The following is a 24,984-nucleotide window of genomic DNA, read 5'->3' as shown; positions in this document are numbered from 1 at the left end:
TGCAAAGGCCTTCGGGCAGCACAAAAAAATCCTTATCTGAAATTGCTTGTTCATTTCTTTATTTTCCACCCCTTGCCCACTAGAATGCAAACTCCATGAGGGCAGGGGCTGTGTCTGGCTTGATCACAGCTGCATTCTCAGAAGCTAGCTCAGTGCCTGGCAGTTAGTAGAACTTGATCAATACCTAATGAATGAATAAATGAAGGACCTCAACTTCTGGTTTTATTAATATTTATATTATTATTTAAAAAAATTAACCAGGGTCTGTGCTGGATCCTGGGGCTAAAGAGAAAGAGTCCCGCCTCCCCGCAAAGATGATATGAAACAATGTGGAAAATACAGTGCTAGAGTTGCATTAGGGATTTTGTGGGAGCACAGAGGAGACATCTATTCTGACCTGGGCGGGGGTGTCAAGGAAGGGCTGGGCTTTAAAGGACAAGTGGGACTTTGACAGGAAGTGTGGGGTCAGGGAGCATCCAGGGAGAAAGGAGAGAATATCAAGGCAGGAAAGAACATGGTGTGGGAGAACCATCCACAAGTTTTGAGTTGCTATAATGTGAACTGTGCTACTGTTGGGGGCAAAGAGACAAGGTGAGGTTCATAGCAGGGACCACACCAAGGAGGGCCTGGAAGGTGCTTGGACCTTCTCCTGAGGCCAGCAATCCCCGAAAGTTTTGTTCAAATGAACTTAAACTACATACATTAGCAAATATGTCCTTAGCTGATATCTCCCAAAGCACGATGTACACTTAGGATGGATTTTTGTCAGTAATTGACACCATTATTCTCACTTGGTCTGTATGTCTGACCTTTGTCTGAGGTCAGTGTCATGTGAGGTAGCAGAGACTTCCTGAGGGAAGGGGGTCCACACCTGGGAGGGGTGGGCAGTGGGGTCCTTACCCCCACCTTTCAGAATTCTGCAGTACACTGTGTGTGTAGTGTGTGCCTCTGTCAGGCTAAGCAAACATAAATATCATGTTACCAGTTTTCCTATATTAGCCCCACAAAATGGACAATTGGCTTCAAAATATTCCTGCAAAGAAATGGCAAGTTCCAGATAATGCTAAAGTCACAACAGCGAACAAACAGAAAAGGGTGAAGCTGACAGTTCTCCTCCTCCTGTGAACTCCTGTCCTTGTCAGTCATGTTGTAAGGAATGTAATAGTATTTGAGAAAAAAAAAACTGATCAAAAAGACACTTTAGAGACCACTGCTTTAGGCAACCGGAAGCCAATGAACAGTTTTAAGCAGGAGGAAAATATAGGCATATTTGTGTTTTCAAAATATCACTCTGGGGAATTCCCTGGCGGTGCAGTGGTTAGGACTCCATGCTTTCACAGCTACGGACCCAGGTTTGATCCCTGGTCCGGCAACTAAGATCCTGCAAGCCACGTGGTATGGCCTATATATATATATATATATATATATATATATATATATATATATATATATATATCACTCTGGCTATAGGGTTGAGGATGAATGGGACACAGCTAGGCTGAATGCTTGAAGACCAGTGAGGAGGCTGGTGCACTGATCCAGCTGGGAGGTGATGAAGGATGGAATTAGGCTGTTGGTCATGGGGAGGGGGAACGGATTTTATAGCTCTCTCTCTCTTTTTTTTTGGTCGCACCGTGGGGCTTATGGGATTTTAGTTCCTCCACCAGGGATTGTACCCTGGCTCTTGGCAGTGAGAGTTTAGAGTCCTAACCACTGGACTGCCAGGTAATTCCCTATAGCTCTATTGATGATGATAAAATGTGCAATTACTTGGTGGAGGGAGGTGCCAGTCAGTCAATCAGATGAAGGACACAAGAGGTAGTAGAACAAGATAAGGGGGCCAATGTCCACCTCTTCCATTTACCGTTGTACTAGAAGTCCAGCCAGTGCAGTAAGGCAAGAAAAAAAAGACAAAACAGTGTCAGGATTGGAAAATAAGAAACAAAATTATCCTTGCTTACAGAGGATATGATTGTGTACATAGTCAACACGAGTATTTAAAAGCAAGTAAGAGGGGCTTCCCTGGTGGCGCAGTGGTTGGGAGTCCGCCTGCTGATGCAGGGGGGCACGGGTTCGTGCCCCGGTCCGGAAGGATCCCATGTGCCGTGTAGAGGCTGGGCCCGTGAGCCTTGGCCGCTGAGCCTGCGCGTCTGGGGGCGGGGCCGCAGCAGTGACAGGCCTGCGAACCGCAAAAAAAAAAAAGCAAGTAAGAGTTCATCAAGGCTGCTGAACAGAAGATCAATCTACTAAAAGCAATTCATTTGTAAACATCTGCCACAAACATCTAAAAAATAAAAAAATTTTAAATAACATAAAAAAACACCTAGAAATCAATCTAACAAAATATATTCAGGATCTTTATAGAGAAAAATAAATAAGTTTGTTTTAAAAATTTATTTATTTTTGGCTGCATTGGGTCTTCGTTGCTGGGTGGGTTTTCTCTAGTTGAAGAGAGCGGGGGCTACTCTTCATTGTGGTGTGCGGGTTTCTCGTTGTGGTGGCTTCTCTTGTTGCAGAGCACGGGCTCTAGGCGCATGGGCTTCAGTAGTTGTAGCACGCAGGCTCAGTAGTTGTGGCGCACGGGTTTAGTTGCTCCGTAGAGTGTGGGATCTTCCCAGATGAGGCTCGAACCTGTGTCCCCTGCATTGGCAGGCGATTCTTAACCACTGTGCCACCAGGGAAGTCCCGAGAAAAATAAATAACTTTATTGAAATACACTAAAGAAGATCTAAATAAATGGAGAGAGAAAAAAACCAAAAACACAAAATAAAATAAATAAGTGCAGAAATGCATGTAAATATATATGTATATAAAAATATATATCAATATATACATCAATATGTACCATGTTAATGTTGATATACTCAATGACATAAAGATGTTAACTCTCCCCCTAAGTAATTTACAGATTAATACAATTTTAGTAAAAATTCAGAAAAGCTTTTTTCCCCCAAAACTTGACAAGGTGACTCTAAAATGTCTAAGACAGTGCAAGATGCTCTTTTTTTTTTTTTTTTTTTTTTTTTGCTATACTGCACGGCTTGCAGAACCTCAGTTTCCTGGTCAGGGATTGAACCCAGGCCACAGCAGTGAAAACCCAGAATCCTAACCACTAAGCCACTGGGGAACTCCCACAAGATACCCCTGAAGAAGAACAAGGTGGGAGGACTTCCCCTACCAAATCAAGATTTATTATAAATCTTTAGTAATTTCAACTAATTTGATTTCCCAATTTCAGATCAATGCGTCAAAATAGAGAGGTAGGAATAACCCGTGGATTTATGGACACTTAATGTATGACAGAGATGGCTCTATAGGTCACTGGGAGAAGGGTGCACTATCCCATAAGTGGTGCTGGGACAAGTGCTTATCCTTATGGGAAAAAAATGAAATAGAATTCCTACCTCACACCACATACATATTTGAACTATAAAACTTTGGGATAACAATATAGGAGAAATTCTTTATGACTTTGGGGTATATAGGTTTTCTAAAACAAGACAAAAACCGCCACTAACACTACGGGCAAAGATTGATAAATTTGACTATATTAAAACTAAGAATTTCTATTTCTCAAAAAACAACAGAGAGAGGGTGAGAACACAAACCACAAACCTGGAGAAGATATTTGCATCACATATAATTAGCAAAGGACTATTATCCAGAATATGTAAAGAATTCCTATTGGGCTTCCCTGGTGGCGCAGTGGTTGAGAATCCGCCTGCCAATGTAGAGGATACGGGTTCGGGCCCTGGTCTGGGAAGATCCCACATGCCACGGAGCAACTAAGCCCGTGTGCCACAACTACTGAGCCTGCGCTCTAGAGCCCGTGAGCCACAACTACTGAGCCCACGTGCCACAACTACTGAAGCCCGTGTGCCTAGAGCCCGTGCTCCACAACAAGAGAAGCTGCCGCAATGAGAAGCCCATGCACCGCAATGAAGAGTAGCCCCTGCTCGCCACAACTAGAGAAATCCTGCGCACAGCAACAAAGACCCAACGCAGCCAAAAATAAAAAATAAATAAATTAAAAAAAAAAAAGAATTCCTATTAGCTGAAAAGAAAAACAAACCACCTAGTTTTAGACAGGCAAAGACATGAATGGAACTTTTACAGACAAAGACTCCCAGATGGGTTATAACATATGAACACATGCTCTACCTCATTAGTCACAGTTGTCAAAGAAATGCAAATTAAAACCACAATGAGAAATCATTTCATACCTGCCAGATTGGAAAAAAAAAAATTGGTATGCTGATAAGGGCATAAAACAAGAGTTTTTATCCACTGCTGGTCAGAGTATAGACTGATGCAACCACTTTAGGAAACAGTTTCATATTACCTAGTTAAGTTGGACATGAGCATATCTGTTCAAGTAATTCAACTCCCAAATTCTATATCTATATATATCTATATCTATATCTGTATCGATCTACACACATACATAAGAATGTTAGAGCAGTATTCTTTGTAGTAGCAAAAAACTGAAACAGGGACTTCCCTGCTGGCACGATGGTTAAGAATTCACCTGCCAATGCAGGGGACACGGGTCCGATCCCTGGTCCGGGAAGATCCCACATGCCGCGGAGCAACTAAGCCCGTGTGCCACAACTACTGAGCCTGCGCACTCCAGGGCCCGCATGTCACAACTACGGAGTCTGCGTGCAGCAGCTACTGAAGTCCACGCACCTAGAGCCTGTGCTCCGCAACAAAAAAACCAACCAAAATGAGAAGTCCGCAAATCACAACAAAGAGTAGCCTCCACTCGCCACAACTGGAGAAAGCCCACACGCAGCAACGAAGACCCAATGCAGCCAAAAGTAAATAAAAAACAAAAAACAAAAAAACCCTGAAACAACCCAATGTCCATCAACAATAGAATGAATAAATAAGTGGATTAAACAGAAATGAAAATAAATGAACCATATCTACAGTATATACATGAATGACTCTCAGAAGCAATGTTGAATGAGAAAGCAACTTGCAGAAGAATATATTCAGTATGATTTCATTTATACAAGGGCAAAACACAGTCAAAACTAAACAGTGTATTATTTAGGAGAGTCATAGAAGTAGTAACATCCATTTTTAAAAAGCAAGGGAATGATAAAGACATTAAACATTAATCACTGTAGTGGTAACTCCAGGGAGAAGGGGCATGTAATTGAGAAGCGAAACAGGCAGTGTCTGGGGTAAGGCAGTGTTTTATTCCATGAACACTGGGATTACCTGGATATAAGTGGTCACAATAGCCATAACTGTGGGTGAGATGGGCCTGGAAGATGGAGCAGAGTAAGAGAAAAAAGGAACATCAACACTTGAAGTCGCTAGTGAAGGATAGGAAGTTGCTTAGGCCAGAGAAGTTACCCTGTGGAGAGTGGGAGGAGAGTCAGGAAAGTGGAGGCCAAGGGCACATTGTGTGCAGCAGTGAGGTGAGTTGGGATGCAGGCTGAGGCACATCCTTTGGATTCAGCCAGGCTCCCTGCTGACCTTGGCTGGAGCAGTTTCAGCAGAGACCTGGGGGTGGAGATCACACAGCTGAGGACTGAGTGGGTAGTGAGAAAGCACAGACACAGAATGGGTCAACTCTGAAAAAGTATGAGAAGGAGAGGAAGGAGATAGCAGCTGGGTGGATGCTAGGGCAGAGGGTTCCTAGAGAGATGTTAAAGAGTCTTCAGGTGGCCGATTAAAACCACAAGGAGATTTGCACACCCATCAGTTTAACAAAAATTTATGTCAGACTGACAAGTGGTGACAGGGATGTGGAACAACAAGCCCTCTCAGACACTGCTGGTGAGAGGATAAACTATTTTGGAAAATAATTTGGCAATATCTAGGAAAGTTAAAAATGTGCCTTCAGCTCATAAACTTCACCCTTAAGTACACTTATGGCCCAGAGACACCAACTCATGGGCACTAAGAGACAATGTTCATTTTTCCATGTATGCAATAATGGCAGACTGACTATACAACCCGAATGCCAGCAAACAGGAGAACAGATAAATTAATCATGGGATGTAGACAATGAAATTCTATACAGAAGCAAAAATGAATACATTCAAAGTCTATGCATGGCTCTTAACAGTAAAAAGCAAACTGCAGAAGGATAAGTACAGTATGGTACCATTGTTTTTTTTTTTTTCAGTATGGTACCATTTATATGAAGGTTTTAAACACAGAAAGAATTCTATGAAGCATTTAATGATTTATACATATGTAGTAAAAGTATAAACACGCACACAAATTTAACTAAACTCAGGATAGTGGGAGGAGGGTGGAAGGTCTAGGATGTGCTAGGAACTTGACATATTGCAACTTAGAATCTGTATGGTAGGTATCATTCTGCCCACTTTACTGAAGAAGAAACTGAGGTTCGGGGAAGTGAACTGGTTGGAATTTCAGTTTCACCCGGTTCTGACATCAGTGTTACTGGTTGAACGAATGAAAGAAAGAACAGCCTCGAGTTAGTTCTCAGGCCTATCCCCATCTCCCTTCGCTGCCCAGGGCGGGAGGTGGAAGGACCGCATGGGAAAAAAACTGCGCTCAGCAGGGACCAAAGTTCACTCCGGCCCCGCCCCCGTGCGTTTGCCCCGCCCCTATGGCTCAGATCCAGCGGGACTCATGAATATGCAAACCAGGGGAAGATATTTAAAGGCGCCGGCGCAACGCGCAGGCCCCTAACCGGCGCCGCCTGCCCCGCTCCAGTCCTCAGCCCGCGGCTCGGCACCCTTCGCTCGTATCCATCACTCCGTGCGGAAACGCCGCCGGCATGTCGGACAAGCTGCCTTACAAAGTCGGTGAGTTCCAGGACGTGCAGTCGGCCGCGTCTGCCCCGCCTCCGCTGGGGGCCTGTTGGGGCGGCTGCCGCGGAGCCGACCCGGGGTGCTCAGAAGGACCCCCTTGAATCGCCGGCACAGCGCGGTCTTGGCCGCGCGAGGCCGTCTGGGGGTTGGAGTTCTCCCGCCGCCGCGAGCGGGTCTTCGGAGGCGGCCGCGGACTATGCGTCCCGGCGTGCCCCGCGAGGCCGGTGCAGCAGCGAGGCCCGCGGTGCAGCGAACTGGCGGCGTGTTCTGCCAGAGCCTCCTGGGGCAGGCGGGCAGCGGGCACCTGGCCACGGCCTGGGACCAGTGGCACCTGCCGGGACCTAGGGGGCCTGGATCCTGCCTCCTGGGCCTGGACCGGCTCCTTGGCTACTTGGTGGTCCCGGGCAAGTGCCCACCCTCTCTGAGCCTCCTACAGGGAAGGCGAGGGCACTGGGGCCCCGAAGGGCACGTGGGGAGAGGCCTGGAGACTAAGCCTGAGGCCGGGCTAGTCCACTTACCAGGGACTTTGGGCTTGTTACTCAACCTTTTGGGGTCACCCACCTGGCCAGAAGGTACAGTCATACAGAGAATCTCGAAGAAATTTTGGAGTGGTTAGAAAAATTCTTCCTGCTGTTCTATGGATTGAAGCTGATACACTGATAGTTAACGTTTATTGGGCGTTTACTGTGGAATGGGCATTGCCTTCTACGTTTATTATAGATTAATTCATTTTATTCTAATGGGTTTTTAGGGAAGGGACTATTACTTTCTCATCTTATGATGGGTTTACTGAAACCCAGGAAAAAAGGTAACTTGCCCACATTTTTACAGCTGGGAGGTGGTGGAGCAGGATATGAACCCAGGCTGTGCCCACCTTTTCACCACTGTATATAAGTGACCACATTTGGAATAACCCTAATGACCTTTCAGCAAAAACCAGTTCAGCCTGGCTAGCAATTTTTAAAGTAAATTCAAGACACCATTCAACCTGGAGAAAAGCATCATTCATGGAGCACTTGCTATGTATCTGGGGATTTACATTTGTTTACAGAATGATCTTTAGAGGTGGACTTTATCTCATGATACAGAGGAAGAAACTGAAGCCCTAACAGGAAGTGACTTGCAAAGACTGTGGAAAATAACAACCTGTCAATAGTAGTTTATCAAGTAGCAGGCCAGAGAAGGTTATTGTCCCTATTGTGTGGATGAAACTGAAGCCCAGAAAGACTAAGTCAAGGTCCAGTGGCAGAACTGGAATGGGGACATGTTACACTGTGGAGAGTTGGATGGGTTAGGGTTGAGGGCTTTGGGTTGTGTGGCAGCAGATAAGGCTGCATTTGGAAGTGGAGAAGCTTGGCTAGGTAGGGTTGGAGGAAGGACGCCTCCATCAGGGAGGGCACAGTGTGCCCGACCTTGCCCATATGGCATCTTCTTTAATCCTCAGGGCTCATAGAAGGTTAGGGATGATTATTCCCACTTTACAGATGAAGAAACTGAGGCTCAGAGAGGGTTTTGCTATTATGCCTCCTAGCTTGTCCTGGGACAGGTGTTACTGCAACCTCTGCAAGTCCTCAGCTCTCCTGGGCACCAAAACCCCCAGTGCCAGAGCTTAGAGTGCCAGACCCTCCTGTGCCCTTGGAGCTGAGGGACCCACGAAAACACCAGGGCTGACACAGCTGTCCTGAGGGCAGTGAAAGAGTTCTTTTTGGCTAGAGGGACAGGTGGTGGCAGAGGGGGTGAAGCTTAGGATAGGACGGGAACCATTGTCCGCTACTGCTGTGTGCCTCCCAGGAGCCTCTGGCTCTAGCCCTCCCTGGCCACCAGTCCTGCCTCTGCCATTGACTGCCTGTGGAACCTGGGGCAAACCCTTCTCTGAGCCTTTCCTCATTGGTAAATGCTGGGAGTTGGACTAGGTTCAGATTTGTTTCTTGTTTGCTAACCCTGTCTCTTGCCAGCCCCTTTCGTGGACCTTCTCTCATTCAGTCCTAACAACAGGTGTGGTCGGTAAACATTTGTGGACCCCTTCTCTGTGCCAGGCCCAGCTGGGCACTAGAGGTACAAGGGTGACTCAAGGATGAGGGTGGGACAGACATGCATACGGATAATATAGTAGTATTGTCTCCATTTTATAAGTGAGGAGATCTGCTCAATTCTCTGTCTCTGTGGCCACCACCCCAGTCCTGGTCTCCCTCCTCAAAGGTGTCCCCGGGTCTCTTGCTCCACAGATACATGCAGCAACCAAAGAGGGCTTTTCGGAAGACAAGTCTGGTCATGATACTCCCCTTAAAACTCTATAGGAATAAAGTCCTGACTCATCATCTTACTCCCTCTACTAGAGTCACCCTGGCACACTCTGTTCCTCCAGCAACAATATACCAAGTTCTTTCCTGTTTCCAGGTTTTTGTTGAGCCCCTGCTGTGTGCCAGGTACTGTATCAGGTGCTTGGGGAGGAGCCTTCCAGGGTAAGAGAGCTGCTTGGTTAAAGCCCTGAGGTGGGAATGAGTTTAGCTCACCCGGAGGTTCATGTGGTTAAGCAACTAGAGAGGGGGAGAAGAGGGTGGAGAGATGGGGGAGAAGGGTGGGCAGTCACCTGGGTAGGACCCTAAAGCCATGTGATGAGTTAGGATTTTATTCATGGTTAAGCGGAAGCCATTGGATGTCGGCTTGTTTTTTACTTGGGCAGAAGAATGGAGGTGATATATTTTAAAATTGAAAAGTTTGTTTCTCTGACTTCTGTGGGGAGAATAGTACGTGGGAGCAGGGAGACCAGTGAGGAGGTGGCTTCAGTGATCCAAGGTGATGAGATGCTGTTGGATTGCTTGTATTTGGGATGTTGAGCCAACTGTGTGCTGATGGGTTGAAAGGGGGTGCAAGGGAGAAAGAGAAATCAAGAAATCGTAAGTTTTGGGCTGGAGCAGCTGGTCGAATGGTGGTTTCATTTCCTAAAATGGGAAGATTTGGGGAGGACAAGTTTGGGGGTGAAGGCAAGGAGTCACGAGGGCTCAAACTTGACACATAATCTAGTTGGGCATCCAAATTGAGATGCTGAATAGGCAGTTGGATTATATGAGTCTCAAGTTCGGGGGAGAAGATTGGGCTGGAGATGAATGTGTGGGAGACATTTCCATAGAAAAGGTATTTCAAGCCATAAAATGGGATGAGCTCATCTGGTAGGAGAGAAGAGGGAGATGATGAATCCCTGAGGGCTTCTAAACTTTAGAGTCTGTAACAGGAAGAGGATCCAGGAAGGTGGTAGGGAAGCCACGGAAAGACAGGCATAGAAGCCAAGCAAAGAAAGGGTTTCAGGAGAGAGTATTTAGTGCTATTCGTGCTGCAGGGAGAAACATGAACATAGGTAGTTGACCATTAGTTATGGGGATTAGGCCTTACAGAGACCTTGAGAAGAGCAGTTTTAGTGGAGTAGTGAAGTCATCAAGGAGGTAAAACAATACGGGATCAGACCCCACAGAGCAGAGACAGCTCTGTCTGTTGTAACAAAGGAATGCCTGGTCCGTAACTACATGTGAGGAGGACTAGTGGATTCCTGGAGGAAGAGTGGCATTGTTCTGAATTCTTCTCGATGAATTGTGAAGTGAGGTCATCAGTTGATGAGGAAAGGTTAGAAGTTTGGAGTGGGAAAGGTGGTAAATTTACTAAGAAGATGTAATAAGATTGCTGGAGTGTCCCTTGAGATTTGTGGTCTTAATAAATGAAACTCTTGGTGTGGTCATCATTTTCCTCCTGCTGGGCTCAATGACGTGGGTGCAGTGGAGGGCTGGGTTTAACCAGGGTGGGAGTTTTGCTGAGGAGTTCTCAGAGAACAAGAGGGTAGAAGGGACAGTGGAATCTAAATTGTGGACCATGTTGAGAACATGAAGGGTGCAGTGAGGGACAGTGATAATTGGTAGGTTAAATGGATTAAAGGTTCTGACCTGACCCGTTGCAGCTTTATTGGAGTTTGGGCTCTAGACAGAGAGTTTTGGAAAGATGGGACATGGCCAGAGTCGGTTGCTTGAAATCAAGATTTCCAAGGGAGAGTATCATGGGTGATGGCCTGCCGAAGTGGGCAGGGGTGGAGTGGGTGTGTGCTGAGGCACAGTGGGAGTAGTCCCTCCCATGGGGGGTATATTGCATCTGTGAAGTTGTTTAGATGTACAGTAGGAAGCAGAGTGACTTAGTTGGTTTTATTATTTCTTACTAAATTCTCTATAGTCCTTTGCCTCCCACCCACCACCCCTTTTGGGTGATTGGCAGGATCTAAGCTCCCCTAAAGATAAAAATCACGAGGAGTTCCAGGCCCCATCCTAGACCTACTGAATTTGATTCCCCAGGGGAGACTTGTAAGCATGCCAGATGACCCTTATCAGGGAAGTTTGCAAACACTGACCTAGGGACTGACCTTGAGAATGGGCTAGTGTGGCAGGGGAGGGAGGGTGAGATTATAAGGGAGAGGAGTAGTATTCATTGTACTATGCCATTTTATATAAGGGACTTGAGCATCTGAGAATTTTGGTGTCCACAGGCGTTCCCGGAACCAATCTGCTGTAGAGACCAAGGGATGACTAATAACATCGAAGCCAGAGAATGTAGATTACTGTCAAAGTCCCAATGATCATGCTAACTGAACCCCAAACTCAGCCGTTAATCCACCAGTTACAGGCAGGGCGGGCCTGGGTAGGTCTCTATGTGGAAGAACACACTTCCTGCAGGTAGGTTGGCTGCTGCTTGCTTGCAAAACAAGGGAGACCTGAACTGCACATGCCCAGTTTATTCCTCCTAAGTTTACTAGACAAGTCACTCCACTTCCCCTGGGGCAGAGAGAGGCCCAGAGTGTTAGTTACACAGATGAGTTTCCTCCATGTGGAGAGAAACATTAGGACTGGAGAAGCATTTTTATATCTTCAAGGAGATCAAGGAGCTGTGCCGAGTCCAAGGTGTTAGATTATATCATTTATGAGTGCTGAAGTCACCAAGAGTGGTGACTAGGAATGTGGAGAGCCAGGAGCTAAAATCTTTAGGGAATGAGGACGTTGGTAGGTGGCAGCAGAAAGGGTAGCAGGAGGTATATATAGGCTGATAGCTATTTTTCAAGGGGGCACTTACCTGTGTTGTAATATTCATGGTCCTGTGTGCTTCTTTGATTAAATGTGTTCTCCCACAAGGCTGTAAGTAAGCTGTGGTTACTGGCAGGGACCATGTCTTTCTTTTTTGACTGCCCTGGCTCCATAAATCCCTGTTGCGTGGGTGAGAGAGTGCAGTGACCAGATTACCCAGTCTAGTGCTTCGAGTCCGCAAGTTGAGGAGTGCTGAGTGGCGGTGCTTTGTGGTTCGTGGGATGAGGTGGCTCACGAACTCCCATCCATCCTGCCCCTACAGCTGACATCGGCCTGGCCGCCTGGGGGCGCAAGGCCCTGGACCTCGCAGAGAATGAGATGCCGGGCCTGATGCGCATGCGGGAGATGTACTCGGCCTCCAAACCACTGAAGGGCGCCCGCATTGCCGGCTGCCTGCACATGACCGTGGAGACAGCTGTCCTCATTGAGACCCTCGTTGCCCTGGGTGCTGAGGTGAGGCCGGCAGCAGCAGTTCTTGTGCAGTGGGGAACTCCAGTCTTGTGCCCCCTCAGGCCCAGCAGGGGGTTCAGCTACAGCCTTGTCACAGTGCCCCCTCACCTCCATTTGTCGTGACTGCTCTGCAGATTTTCTCTCCCTGGGAAGACGGTGTCTGACTGCCCTCAGTTCACATTCTCCTGACTGGGGAGCTCTGATAGGAAAAACTCAAGCCCGGCGTCCTACTGAGTCGTCTAAGGACTGGCTCTCCCAGGCCTTCCTGGGATCATGTGCCTGCCCTTGGCCAATCATGGCTGCTGGAAGGATGGCGCGCTCTGATTGGTTCAGCCTGGGTTATGTGTACCAATGATTGCAGCTCTTCCAACTTCTCTGGGGGCAAGATGTTTCCCAAAGCAGGGGGCAGGGCAGAGCAGAAAAAGTCAGCTACAGAACACACCAGGGTTCAGTCCTTGTACCTCTTCTTTCTTTTCTATACTCACGCTCTTGGCAATCTGATTTTATGGCTTTAAATGCTGTCTATATGGTGATGACTCCCAGTTTTATGTACTAGCCTGGACTTCTCCCTGGAACTCCAGACTTGTATACCCAGCAGCTGATGTATCACTTCAACTTGGAGATCTGATTGACCTCTCAGTCTCAACATGTCCAAAGGAACGCATGATTTCCTTCTCTTCTTGGAGGCTTCCCCGTGTAGGCAGATGCAGACTTCAGCCTTACAGGCCCTCTCAGTTCAGAACCTGGGGTCGTCCCTGACTCCTCTTGCTCTCTTACTCCAACAACGGACCCTGCAGCAATCCTGTCAGCTCAGCCCTCAAAGTACACGCATCATCGCTTCCACTGCTAGAGGTGCATTTCTTGTCTGAACTCTAACAACAGCTTCTGCCCTTGTCTCCTTGCTTCCGTGTGGAGCCTTTTCCCTTCCACACAGCAGAGCCATGTTTTAACATAAGTTGGGTCTTGTCAGTGCTCTGGCTCCCATCCACTCCCATCCACTGGTTGCCATTTGCAACCCAGCCTGAGGTTGCAGAACTGGCTGGATGTAGATCCCGAGCCTCTCGGCCCTAGCTCCAGGGCGTTTTCTTATCCCTGTCCAGTGACCTTGGTCTTCTGAACTGTCTGCGAGCAGCCCTGTTTTGCTGGCTCTTTCAGGTGCGGTGGTCCAGCTGCAATATCTTCTCCACCCAGGACCATGCAGCAGCTGCCATTGCCAAGGCTGGCATTCCAGGTGAGGCCAGCTTGCTGCTGGGGGATGGCTTCATTCCTGCTGATGGCTTCACTGACTTTTACTGCTACAGACTTCCCTGCGGCAGAGGAGAGGCGTCATGGCCACAGAATCCTAGCCTAGTGACCCATTGGAAAGAACTGTTTTGTCCCACTGTCATCTAAAATCCTATTGAAGGCACTTACTTGCCCAGTTCAAGTCATGTGATCAGGAAGGGTGGGATCTAATGATTGGGAACCACATGATGTTGAAGAGGGGAAATCCTCTAAGGGAATGATGTGGGTCTGTTTCCGAAAGAATCAGGGAGGGATACTGGGCATAAAAAAGTCCCAGAGGTCCATTGCGTAGTATCTGATGGTCTAGGGCGCTGGGGAAATACCAGGACCAAAGAGGAAAGACTTTCTCACAAGCTGCTGGGGAAATAGACACAAGTCTGCCTGGGCTTGAGGAGGGCAGTGGTTAGCTCTGATGATGATGAAATAGGACATTCACAGTTCCTTCTAACCAGACACAGGTGGAGAGTAAAGAGTGGGGGAGGACCTCTCCAAAGACTGACCAAGCTTGGAACAGCCTGTCCCCAACTCCTCAGGCTAGTTTGGGCTCCATGGCCCTTTTCTGGGAAAGGTTTTGTTTTTAATACCATTGTCTGCCCCAGTTTGGGGGAGGGGAAGCTGGCCCTGCTTTGGCAGGTATCCTTTGCTCACAGGAGGTTCATGGGAGCCCCACACCTGTGTCTCAGTTGTCCCATATGATGGGAGGAGCCTGGGCTGGCAGTCAGGAGCCCTGGCTTCTTTTTTTTTGGCGGCGCCATGCGGCTTGCGAGATCTTAATTCCCTGACCCTAGGGGCCCAGGGATCAAACCTGGGCCCCTAGCAGTAGAAGTGCAGAGTCCTAACCACGGGTCTGCCCTCGAATTCCCAGGAGCCCTGGGTTCTGATGCCTGCTCAGGAATGCCATGCTGAGTGATCTGGGCACATCTTAGCCCCTCTCTGGGCATCTGTAAGTGATGATGATGGTAATGGCTGCCTCACAGAGTTTCTGTGAGGAAAAATGAGACGGGGCATGAAGCAGTTAGAGTAATGTCTGGCACAGAGAAAGTGCTCCATACGTGGTAGCTGCTGTTAGTAGTTTTTGGCCAGACTTTGCCTAGGATAACCTACCACAGAGGCTGCTGGCCCATCAAGTCCTTTCAGTGCATAATGAATCTTGGATCTTGTCTCGCTTGGGTCCACCTGAGTGTGGCTTCCTGCCCCTGTGCACCTCCATCCTAGCAGTAGGCATTGTGGGTAGGAGCCCTGGTCACTGGGTTGGGGGCCCAGACAGAAGAGGTAGGAAAGGAAATAATTATTTCCAGATACCTATATATGGGGGGGGGTGTCTGTACTTGGTCTCTGTCTCATAATCCATACTATTATAGATGAGGAAACTGAGGCTCAGAGAGGTGAACTGATTTTCCCAAAGTCACACAGCTGGTGAGTGCAGAACCAGGATTTGCACTCAGATTTCTCTGGCTCCAAGTTGTGTTCTTACCATTGCTGAGTCCTCAGAGGTGCTAGAGGTGGCAGGGGATGGGAATTAGGAAGGAGATAGTATTGGCTCTATCCAGGTAGGTCCCTGGAGCAAGTGCCGGTGGGGAGGGCCAGGCCCTGATGTGCCACTCACTCTCCAGTGTACGCCTGGAAGGGTGAAACGGACGAGGAATATCTGTGGTGCATTGAGCAGACGCTGTACTTCAAGGACGGGCCCCTCAACATGATTCTGGACGATGGTGGTGACCTCACCAACCTCATCCACACCAAGTACCCACAGCTCCTGTCAGGTGAGTAGGATGGGTGGGTGGGCTGGGTGCTAGTGGTTTAAACGGGGCCTGCTTGCCCGCATGAAATCAGCAGGCCTGGCAGGACTTCCCAGTGCCTCGAGCAGCAGATTCTGTGGAAGATGGGAGAACAGCAGGCTCCTGCAGGCGTGCTGGGGCCTGGCTTCGGGGCTGGGTGGCTAGGGGAGGCCTGGCTGGCCCAAGGGCATGCCAAGGCCAGGGCTGAGAATAGCTGGGAAGGCGTCAGCTTTGTTAAAAGCAGGTGGAGAGGAAAGTGGGGTAGTGTTGTGAGTGCAAAGGCCCTGAGGCAGGAATGGATAGACAATTCATGAAACACTGAGAAAAGAGTTTGGCTTGATCCTGAGAGTAAAGGGAAGTAATTGGATGGTACTGAAAAGACTTCCCTGCAAATGTACATGTTAAAAATAGCTGCTGTGGGCTTCCCTGGTGGCGCAGTGGTTGCGAGTCCACCTGCCGATGCAGGGGACACGGGTTCGTGCCCCGGTCTGGGAGGATCCCACATGCTGCGGAGCGGCTGGGCCCGTGAGCCATGGCCGCTGAGCCTGCGCGTCCGGAGCCTGTTGCTCCACAACGGGAGAGGCCGCAACAGTGAGAGGCCCGCGTACAGCAAAAAAAAATGGCTGCTGTGTAGAGGATGAGTTGTGGCTGGGACGGGCAAGTGACAATGGTGGCAGGGACTAGGGCAGTGACAGTGCAAGTGATGAGTTCGGGAGTTGTTGGGAGGTAGAATCATTAGGCCTGGTGATGGTGGTGGCTCCTCCCTCATGTTGGCCTAGGTGATTAGGTGGGCTGTGGTGTCCGTTACAGAGATAGGAACCCAGAAGGAGGAGCGGCTTTAGGAGGCAAAGGTAAGGAATTTGGGTGAGTTCAGTTGTGGGCTCTCTGAGGCTCTTGGAGTTTCATCTCAGAGGCCACCCTGTCCCTTGGGCCACTCCTTCCTAGCCTGAAATTCATCCCCTCCTCTCTTGTTCAGGCATCCGAGGCATCTCCGAAGAGACCACAACGGGGGTCCACAACCTGTACAAGATGATGGCCAGCGGGATCCTGAAGGTGCCTGCCATCAATGTCAACGACTCTGTCACCAAGGTGAACCTGTGGGGCAGTGATGGCTCCAGCTGTTGGTTCCCAGAGCAGCTCAGGAGTAGGCCCTGCAGAAAGTCCCCTGGGAAGGCTGCAGGCTAGGGGCTTAGCCCTCATTTGAGGGGGGAAAGGGGTTGTAGACTTAGGGTCATGAGGCAAAGCATTAAAGGCATTAAAGAGCCAAAGAACTGTGCAGTGAGCCTCAGAGCTGGGCATCAAGAGGTTTAACGTGAAGCAGATTCTTTGACCGGACAGTCTCTCGTAGTTGATCCGCAGGAAGCCTTCTGGACTGGCAGAGAAAGGCCAGGGAGAAAGTCGTGGGACTGAGCCGGGCAAGGGGCACATGAGCACATTAGCTGGTGGGGAGAAGTCCCAGGAGGTGATCAGCCCAAGGCCCACCAGGCTGAGATGTTGAGAGCGGGTCTGAGGCCCCAGGGCCTCTCCTGCCCCCGTAGCCGCCTTGCCCCCTCTCCTTTCAGAGCAAGTTTGACAACCTCTATGGCTGCCGGGAGTCCCTCATAGATGGCATCAAGCGGGCCACAGACGTGATGATTGCGGGCAAGGTGGCGGTGGTAGCGGGCTATGGCGACGTGGGCAAGGGCTGTGCCCAGGCCCTCAGGGGCTTCGGGGCCCGTGTCATCATCACGGAGATCGACCCCATCAATGCGCTTCAGGCTGCCATGGAGGGTATGATAGGGTGAAGGTTGGTTGTCAGCCACTGGGGCCAGAGCGGGGGCAAGGCCACCCTGGATGACGCACAGACACTGTCTCTACACAGGCTATGAGGTGACCATCATGGATGAGGCCTGTCAGGAGGGCAACATCTTTGTCACCACCACGGGCTGTATCGACATCATCCTCGGCCGGTAGGCGCCAGGCGGGGGGTCCCAGGGAGTGAAGGAGGGGGCAGGCTTGCGGCTGCTTTTGGTCCCTGACAGTCTGTCACAGGCTGGGGCTCTTCCACAGGCACTTTGAACAGATGAAAGATGACGCCATTGTGTGTAACATCGGACACTTTGACGTGGAGATTGACGTCAAGTGGCTGAACGAGAACGCTGTGGAGAAGGTGAACATCAAGCCCCAGGTGAGAAGCCCCAGCCCTGCCAGCAGGCTTGGTGGATGGAGCACCGAGGGGGGCGTGCTCGTGGGCTGGCCGTCCAGGAAGTCAGATGATGAGGCTCTGGCAACCTGGGCAGTGGGATGGGCGGAAGAGGGACTGGTTTCAGGACTGCTTAAACTGGAATCTTGGAGTGAGGCCAAGGCATCCCCATTTTTAAAGGTCCCAAGATGGTTCTGAAGTGCAGCCAAGGTTGAGTACCACTGCATTCAACTTGTTACTAGGCATGGTGATTGAGAACGTGGGATCTGTCCTCAGACTGTCCAGGCTCATGTTGCAGCCACTTTGTAATGTGTGGCTCTGGACAAAGAACTTAACCCTTTAAACTTCAGTTTCTTTATCTGTGGAATGGGGATAATAGCAGTACTTAATTTACAGGGTTGTTAGTAGGATTAAATGTGATAATTTTATATATATATTGTGTATATATGTATATATGGTTATATGTATGTTCTTAGCCCAGGGCATGTGCCAATAATAATAACATTAGCTAATACGTAGTACTTAAACTAAGTGCCTTGTGCATGTCAGCTCTTTAAATTCTCACAGCAGACCTATGAGGTCTGCCGCTCAGGGTTGCATAACAAATACTGGCTCTTATTAATTGTGTGTGCCAGGCCCTGTGCTGGAGGTTGTTCTGGGGCAGTCCAGGCCCTCTGTGGGCCCTGCTGGAGGTCGGGAGGCCTGCTGGACAGGAGCGTAGGATGAGGATAGGTGTGGACACTGGGAGCTGTGCCCACCAGCCCTTACCGCTGTGCTGCCCACTTGTAGGTGGACCGCTACTTGTTGAAGAATGGGCGCCGCATCATCATTCTGGCCGAGGGCCGGCTGGTCAACCTGGGCTGCGCCATGGGCCACCCCAGCTTCGTGATGAGCAACTCCTTCACCAACCAGGTGCTGGCGCAGATTGAGCTGTGGACCCACCCAGACAAGTATCCCGTTGGGGTCCACTTCCTTCCCAAGAAGGTAGGTTCCTACCTCCACCCCTGGCCAAGGGTCATGTGTCCAGCCCTGGGCTCTCCATGCAGGCCTCACCAGAGTTCATACAGTACTCGCCTCTCTACCCTCTTGAAGATCTTCATAGGGTCCTCCGCAGGGCAGAAATCATTCTCTCCATTTAACAGAGGAGGAAATTGGGGCCCAAAGCAGGGAATAACTCCCAGAGTGGCAGGGCTGGGTGGTGAGAGGAGCATGGGCTTTGGAGTGAGACACACCCAGGTTTGCATCTCACCCTTACCACTTAGAGGCTGTGTAACTGTGCCTCCATTTCCTTATCTGTAAAACGAAGGTGATGGTACCTCCTTAAGGATTGTGAGGATTTCCTTAGATCACAGGTCACAAACCCACATGCCCACAGGGATTGGGCAGGTAAATGGGCTGGGTGGGAACTGACCAAAGAGCACGTGCCCCAGTTGAAGAGGTTGGCTGCCTGTCAGCAACCTGGACCCACTGGACCAGGGCTCCTGACGTTTCAAAGGAAGCTAGATATGAGTATATTTATGTGAAATATTCAGCTTTTAAATATAACCAGGTTGTTTAACTTGGACGTGTTTGTAAGCCGAATGCAGCCTACAGGCTGTGTGATTGTGGCCTTGGAATGGGATGATGCCACTAACACACTGAGCATGGCACCTGACGTGTTGTGAGTGTGTGGTCAGATGAACCATGACAATGAGGTCGTCTGACGTCACATCCAGTGCTTGTCCTAACACCCCCTGCCTCCGCCCTCTCCCACAGATCAGAACACTATGTTTTAGTCCTGGCTTTTTTTTTGCCAGTGTCATGGGTGAACTTGGCTTTGCTACTTTGCCTGACTGGGCCTCAGTTTCCCTCTCAGCTAAATGGTAAGAGTAGCTCTTGCTTCCAGCCCTTGGCTGCTGGAGAGGCTGCAGTGGTGTCTTCATACCACTCCTCCCACCCTTCGAAAAGCTGGTCTGCCAACTGATGAGACGCAGGAAGAGGCTGGGTTGTCTGCCCCTGAGCCAGCCAACTCCTTTCCCCCTAGTCTTCCTCAGGCACTGTCTTGCCTGACCAGGTGTTTTACCTGTAAGGGGCTGTCCTGTCCTGGGCAGCCTGCTAGGTCCCCATGCTGGTTGTCCGGTTAAAAAAGTCTCATTCGACCCCTTATCCGATCTCAGTTGGAGGAAATACGACTGTGAATATAGTGAGAGATTGGGCAGGCCTTTAAAATGAGGCTGGGGTTGGAAGTGAGAGGCAAAGAGCTCACCTCCTACCCCAGCACCTGGCCCCATCCCGTCTTCTTCCTTCATCACTGCCAAGATACGGGTTGGGGACAGGCTTCACATCTCACATGCGAGATGCGGGAGAGGGATTATGTACCTTGGTTAACAATGACAGAGAGAGCAGCCACCATTTCTTAAGGTACTTGCACCAAGCGCTCTTGAATATCACTGATCTCTGTACCAGCTCTGAGAGACCCAGCCTACAGAAGAAGAAACTAATCTTCAGAGGGTGACTTGCCTCCACAGCTGCAAAGTATTGGGCCAAGAGTATGTCCCACCCCTGCCTGTCCAAGTTGTTAACCGTTATGTCCTCCCCAGCAGGGAGAGGGAAGGGTGTTCTCGGCTAGGCCAGGCCAAGAGAAGGGAGAATTCATTGTGTCCTCTGGGCACTGGAGACCTTCATTCTGCCTCCAGAGCTGACGTGGACTTAGGACTTAGGGCTGGGCTCTGCTCCTGCCTTTGCCTGCCCCTCCCCAGTTTCTTCATTTGTTAAATAGAAGAATAAACCCTGGCCTCCTTCTTAAGGGTGTTTGTGAGCCTCTAATGAGACCGTGAGTGTGAAACCACTTGGGAATGTAAAGCTGTCTGGGCTGGGCTGTGGTTAAAGGCTATTGTGCCATTATGGGATGGGACTTGGGGGTAGAAAGAGGCCCCACCCGGAGCTGGATGCTGAGAAAGTGAGAGCCCCGCTTAAGGTTGATCCTTCTCTAAGTACAGCCACTTGCCCTTCTTCTCAGGCCCACTTTATGCATTTCAGCACTGGTCAGACTTAGAAATAGGCCTTATCTAACCCCAGCCTCTGTCCTCCTTGGTTTCTGTTCTGTCTCTTCAAAGCTGCCTTGGAGACGATAACTTGAGACAAGTTATGGGACTTTGGAGCCAGGTGGACCCTGGATTCAAATCCTAGCTCTGTCATTAACTAGCTTTGTGACCTTGGGCAAGTCATTGTACCTTTCTGAGCCTTGATTTCCACATTTGTGAAAGGAGATGGCAATTTTTTTATTAGTCAGGATCCTTTCGGTGGCGAGTGGTAGATAGAAACCCTGTTCAAGCTGGTGTATTAGTTATCTGTTAACCGTATAGCAGTTTAAATACAAAACTTACTGGCTTAAAACAATAAACATTTATTATTTCAGTTTCTGTGGGTTGAGAGTTTGAGAGCAGCTTAATTCATGAGGTTGTAGTCGAGATGTCAGCCGGGGCTGCAGTCATCTGAAGGCTTGACTGGAGCTGGAAGATCTGCTTCACATCACTGTTGGCAGGTGGTTCCTTGCCACATGAGTATCTCCATAGGGCTGCTTAAGTTTCCTCATGAGATGGCAGCTGGCCTCCCCCAGATTCAGGGGGAGAGCAAAGGAGGAAGCTGAAGTGCCTTTTAGGACCCAGTCTCCAAGTCACACACCATCACTTCTGCTTTATTCTATTCATTAGAATTGAGTCACTCAAGGGGTGAGGAATTAGGCTCCACCTCTTTTTTTTTTTTTTTAGGCTCCACCTCTTGAAGGAAGGAGTTTTATGAATTTATAGACAAAGATTTTAAGGACGTATTTTGGAAGGCAGCTATGCTCACCACTATACCACCAGTGCTAAGGATGTATTTTGAAACAAACACAACCAGTGTAATCTAAAAAGGAACTCTATTGGTTCTGTAATGGAGGGGTCTAAGATTCAGACACTGGATCCAGGGATCAGTGGCATCAGAGCTCTTTCTCTGTCTCTTGGCTCTTTTTTCCCCCTACATTCACTTCATTTGTCAAATAGACTTGCCCCTGGTGAGCAGAGACTGATAGCCTCCCTGTTTAGGAATCCTGAAAGCCCCTGTCATGAAAATATGTCCTGTCCATAGATAAATTCCAGAGAAGCATTTTGGTTAGCTGCTTAGGTTGGTGGAGGGTAAGGAAGGAGATGTAATTGATTGTCCCATTAGGGCTGCTTGGAGGGGAGGATGTAGCTTGGTTCCCCCTTGAAGAAGGGGAGCTGAGTAGCCAAAAGCCACACTGGAGGCTGGCTGTGAGGATAGAATGAAGTAATATGCTTAACACTCCGCAGATGTCACAACAGAACAGTTCCTGCCTCTTTTGGCAGCTAGATGCAGGTAAGGGATCCCAGAGCATGGCACTGATTCCAGCTTTTTCTGTGTTTCTCCCCAGCTGGATGAAGCAGTCGCTGAAGCCCACCTGGGCAAGCTGAATGTGAAGCTGACCAAGCTGACTGAGAAGCAGGCCCAGTACTTGGGCATGTCCTGCGATGGCCCCTTCAAACCTGATCACTACCGCTATTGAGAACCAGGCCCGCCCTTTGCCTTCCAGCTGCTGTCCTTGCCTGGGTCCCACCTCTCCTCCCCAAGAGCAAATGGCACCACCTTTGAGATTGGTTTGATAATGTTCCCCATCAACTCCCTGGGGCTAGTCACTCAGTCTTTGGCCTCTGCTGCATCCCTCATACTGTTCCAAGTGTGGCAGGGGGAATTGAGAAGTCCCTCCTCCAGCCCTGGTCATGATCGAGGTACACGGGAGTTACCCACAGGGAGCCATGAGCTCAGGGGTTCTGGAACTGCTCACTCAGTCAGTCCTTCCTTAGGCTGGAAGTTGGCAGTGGTGTTCACAAAGCCCATGCACTTTACCATCCAGGCCCTCACTTGGCCTATGGACTTTTTATACCCATGTTCTTGGTTTACAGGTTCATTTGTTCCTCAGCCCATGACAGATGAGAAGGAGCTATGTCAAAGGGTGTGGAGGAACTGTTGGAATTTGAATGCTCCTGAGAGCCCGGCTTAGTGCTTGGCATTCTCTTAAACCTCAGAACGATGAGGTTGGTACTTTTAGTCCCTATTTTACAGGGGTTGGAATATATTGTTAAGGGATAGCCAAGAAAGGACGAGAGAAGTGACAGCCAGAGGTTGAGAGGGGCCAGAGAAACGTAAAAGTGCATTGTAACTTGATGTTCTCATCACAACTCTGGGTCAAAAAGAGGTTAATTTGGTTTATAATGTTAAAAGAGAGCAAGAAGGTGGGTTAATAAAAATTTTGGTGCCTAAAAGAATTTTGAGCCTTTATTTTATAGATAATCCACTGCCAACAATGTAGGGTGTAAGCCAAGGGGTAATAGTCTGATGTGCTGTAATAGTCTGCTGTGTTGCAGTGTGGGGCGACGGGCTGCAGGCACACCCTTGGGCTTGGAAGACTGGGTAAAATGAAGAGAGAACTCTTGTGTCTTCAGGTGTGTCTTTTGTAAACAGCCTGTTTTTTACCCAACCTAAGAGTCATTTAATAGGTGAGATTAACCTATTTATATTTATTGTAATCTCTGTTTGTATTTATTTCCTCTACCTTATTTTTTTCTGTTCCAATTTATAATATTGTTTCCTCCCCATTTCCACTTGGGCTTGATCCATTGCTCCTGGGGGGACTGTTGTTTATTGAGCACCTCCTGAGTGCTAGGTGCTTTGTAGTTTCATTATTCTCGCAACAAGCTTAGTAATACTATTATCCTAATCTTATGGATGAGAATGGAGACTTACAGAAGTTAAGCGTCTTTCCTAAAGTCCACAGTTACAACTGGCCTCATCATGATTCAAATCACAGGAAGGTGGGTGGGAAATGGGGTGCTCTATTTGCCTAAATTGTCATTTACTGAACCCCTGTTCTGGCCTTGGAAGTCAGAGAAAAACAAGAACCTGCCTGGGAAGGGTAACTAGGGACTATTCTAAGGGTCCTCCACTCATGGAAGGCCTGATGGGGATGCTGGGATGTTTGAGACCTAACCCCAGCCTGCTGGGAATCTCAAGCTAGAAGGAGAAGGCAGGCATACAAACAGATTTGCCATCTCTTGGCACTTCCCTTTCTCTGCTCAGCTTTAGAGTTCAGTGCCTGGCAGCACTGAAAGGCAGGAGGGAAAAGGTGATGCTTGAATTGGATTTTGTTGTTTTGTTTTTTAATATTTTATTATTTTCTTTTTATGTTTTTGGCTGCGTCAGGTCTTACTTGCAGCATTTGGGATCTTTCATTGCAGCACGTGGGCTTCTCTCCAGTTGCATCGCTCGGGCTTCTCTCCAGTTGTAGTACGCAGGTTTTCTCTATCTAGCTGTGGCGCATCCAGAGCGCATGGGCTCTGGGGTTTGCAGCATGCGGGATCTCTAGTTGAGGCACACAAGCTCAGTAGTTGCGGCGCGTGGGCTTAGTTGCCCCGTGGCATGTGGGATCTTAGTTTCCCGATCAGGGATTGAACCTGCATCCCCTGCATTGGAAGGTGGATTCTTTACCACTGGACCACAAGGGAAATCCCTTGAAATGGATTTTGAAAGAACTAAAGATTTTTAATAGGAATTGAAGGCAAGAGCATTTTGGGCAGCAGAACAACTTAAGCAGGAATGAGTTAGGGGGCAGGGAGCTTAATATAGGGGGAGCTATGAGGTAGAGGGCTAGAAAGGTGGCCTGGGAGACAGGAAAGCGAAAGCCCTTGAACACTAGGATGAGACCTTAGTTTTAATCCTTGAGCTGCACAGATCCCTGAAACAACCCTACTTGACTGAACATTCATACTTGTGGCTTGTTTTTGTATTCTCAGCCTCTGGCTATTACCTGGTATTAATTAGCGGAGAGATTCAGAGAGGCCAAATGGCCTGACCTAAGATCACACGGTAAGTGGTGCTGCCTGGACCCCACCTCAGGTTGGTCTGAGTCCTGGGCCAGGCACTTGTGTGAGACAAATGGCGAGTGTTTAAGTGAAGGTTGCCCTACTCAAGGCATGACGTTTTGACAGAAGGTAGTGGGTTGCCGATGGGGCTGTCTTTAGTATTTCTTCCTCCAGAGCTGAGTGAGAGTTGAGTACACAGGAGAACATGAGGAGATGGAGATTGAGGCCAATCCTGCCTCTCAGATCAGCTTTCCCAACCATGAGTCCACAGCATCATGCTTGGCATGCCCTTGGCTGTATCTGGCATTGAAACTCCACTTCTTCTACTATTTGAGTGCAAATGCATCTGAGTGACAGAAAGAAGGGCTTGTTTAGTCTAACTTTTAAAAGCATATGGTGTCAAGCAAAACCCTTGTCGATGGCCTGCGGTCTGATGGGCGTGAAGGGCTGAAAACTAGAGGCTCAATAGACCCTCCC

General features: G+C 48.9%; 1 protein-coding gene across 1 annotated transcript; it reads left to right on the top strand.

Annotated features, from left to right (window-relative positions):
• The first annotated feature begins 6,672 nt into the window (after positions 1–6,672).
• Positions 6,673–22,871, top strand: AHCY (adenosylhomocysteinase). Its single transcript, XM_082671227.1, has 10 exons — positions 6,673–6,797; positions 12,180–12,370; positions 13,523–13,598; positions 15,265–15,414; positions 16,406–16,518; positions 16,992–17,199; positions 17,291–17,378; positions 17,479–17,596; positions 18,401–18,595; positions 22,023–22,871. Exons 1-10 carry the CDS (start codon positions 6,770–6,772, stop codon positions 22,152–22,154), a joined length of 1,299 nt encoding a protein of 432 aa, XP_082527353.1. The 5' UTR covers positions 6,673–6,769; the 3' UTR covers positions 22,155–22,871.
• The last annotated feature ends 2,113 nt before the right edge of the window (positions 22,872–24,984 follow it).

Source organism: Grampus griseus (assembly GCF_964374135.1).
Source record: "Grampus griseus genome assembly, chromosome: 14".
NCBI classification, from domain to species: domain Eukaryota; kingdom Metazoa; phylum Chordata; class Mammalia; order Artiodactyla; family Delphinidae; genus Grampus; species Grampus griseus.
Note: the sequence above shows the minus strand (reverse complement) of the source record. Positions and strands in the feature narration are given on the sequence as shown.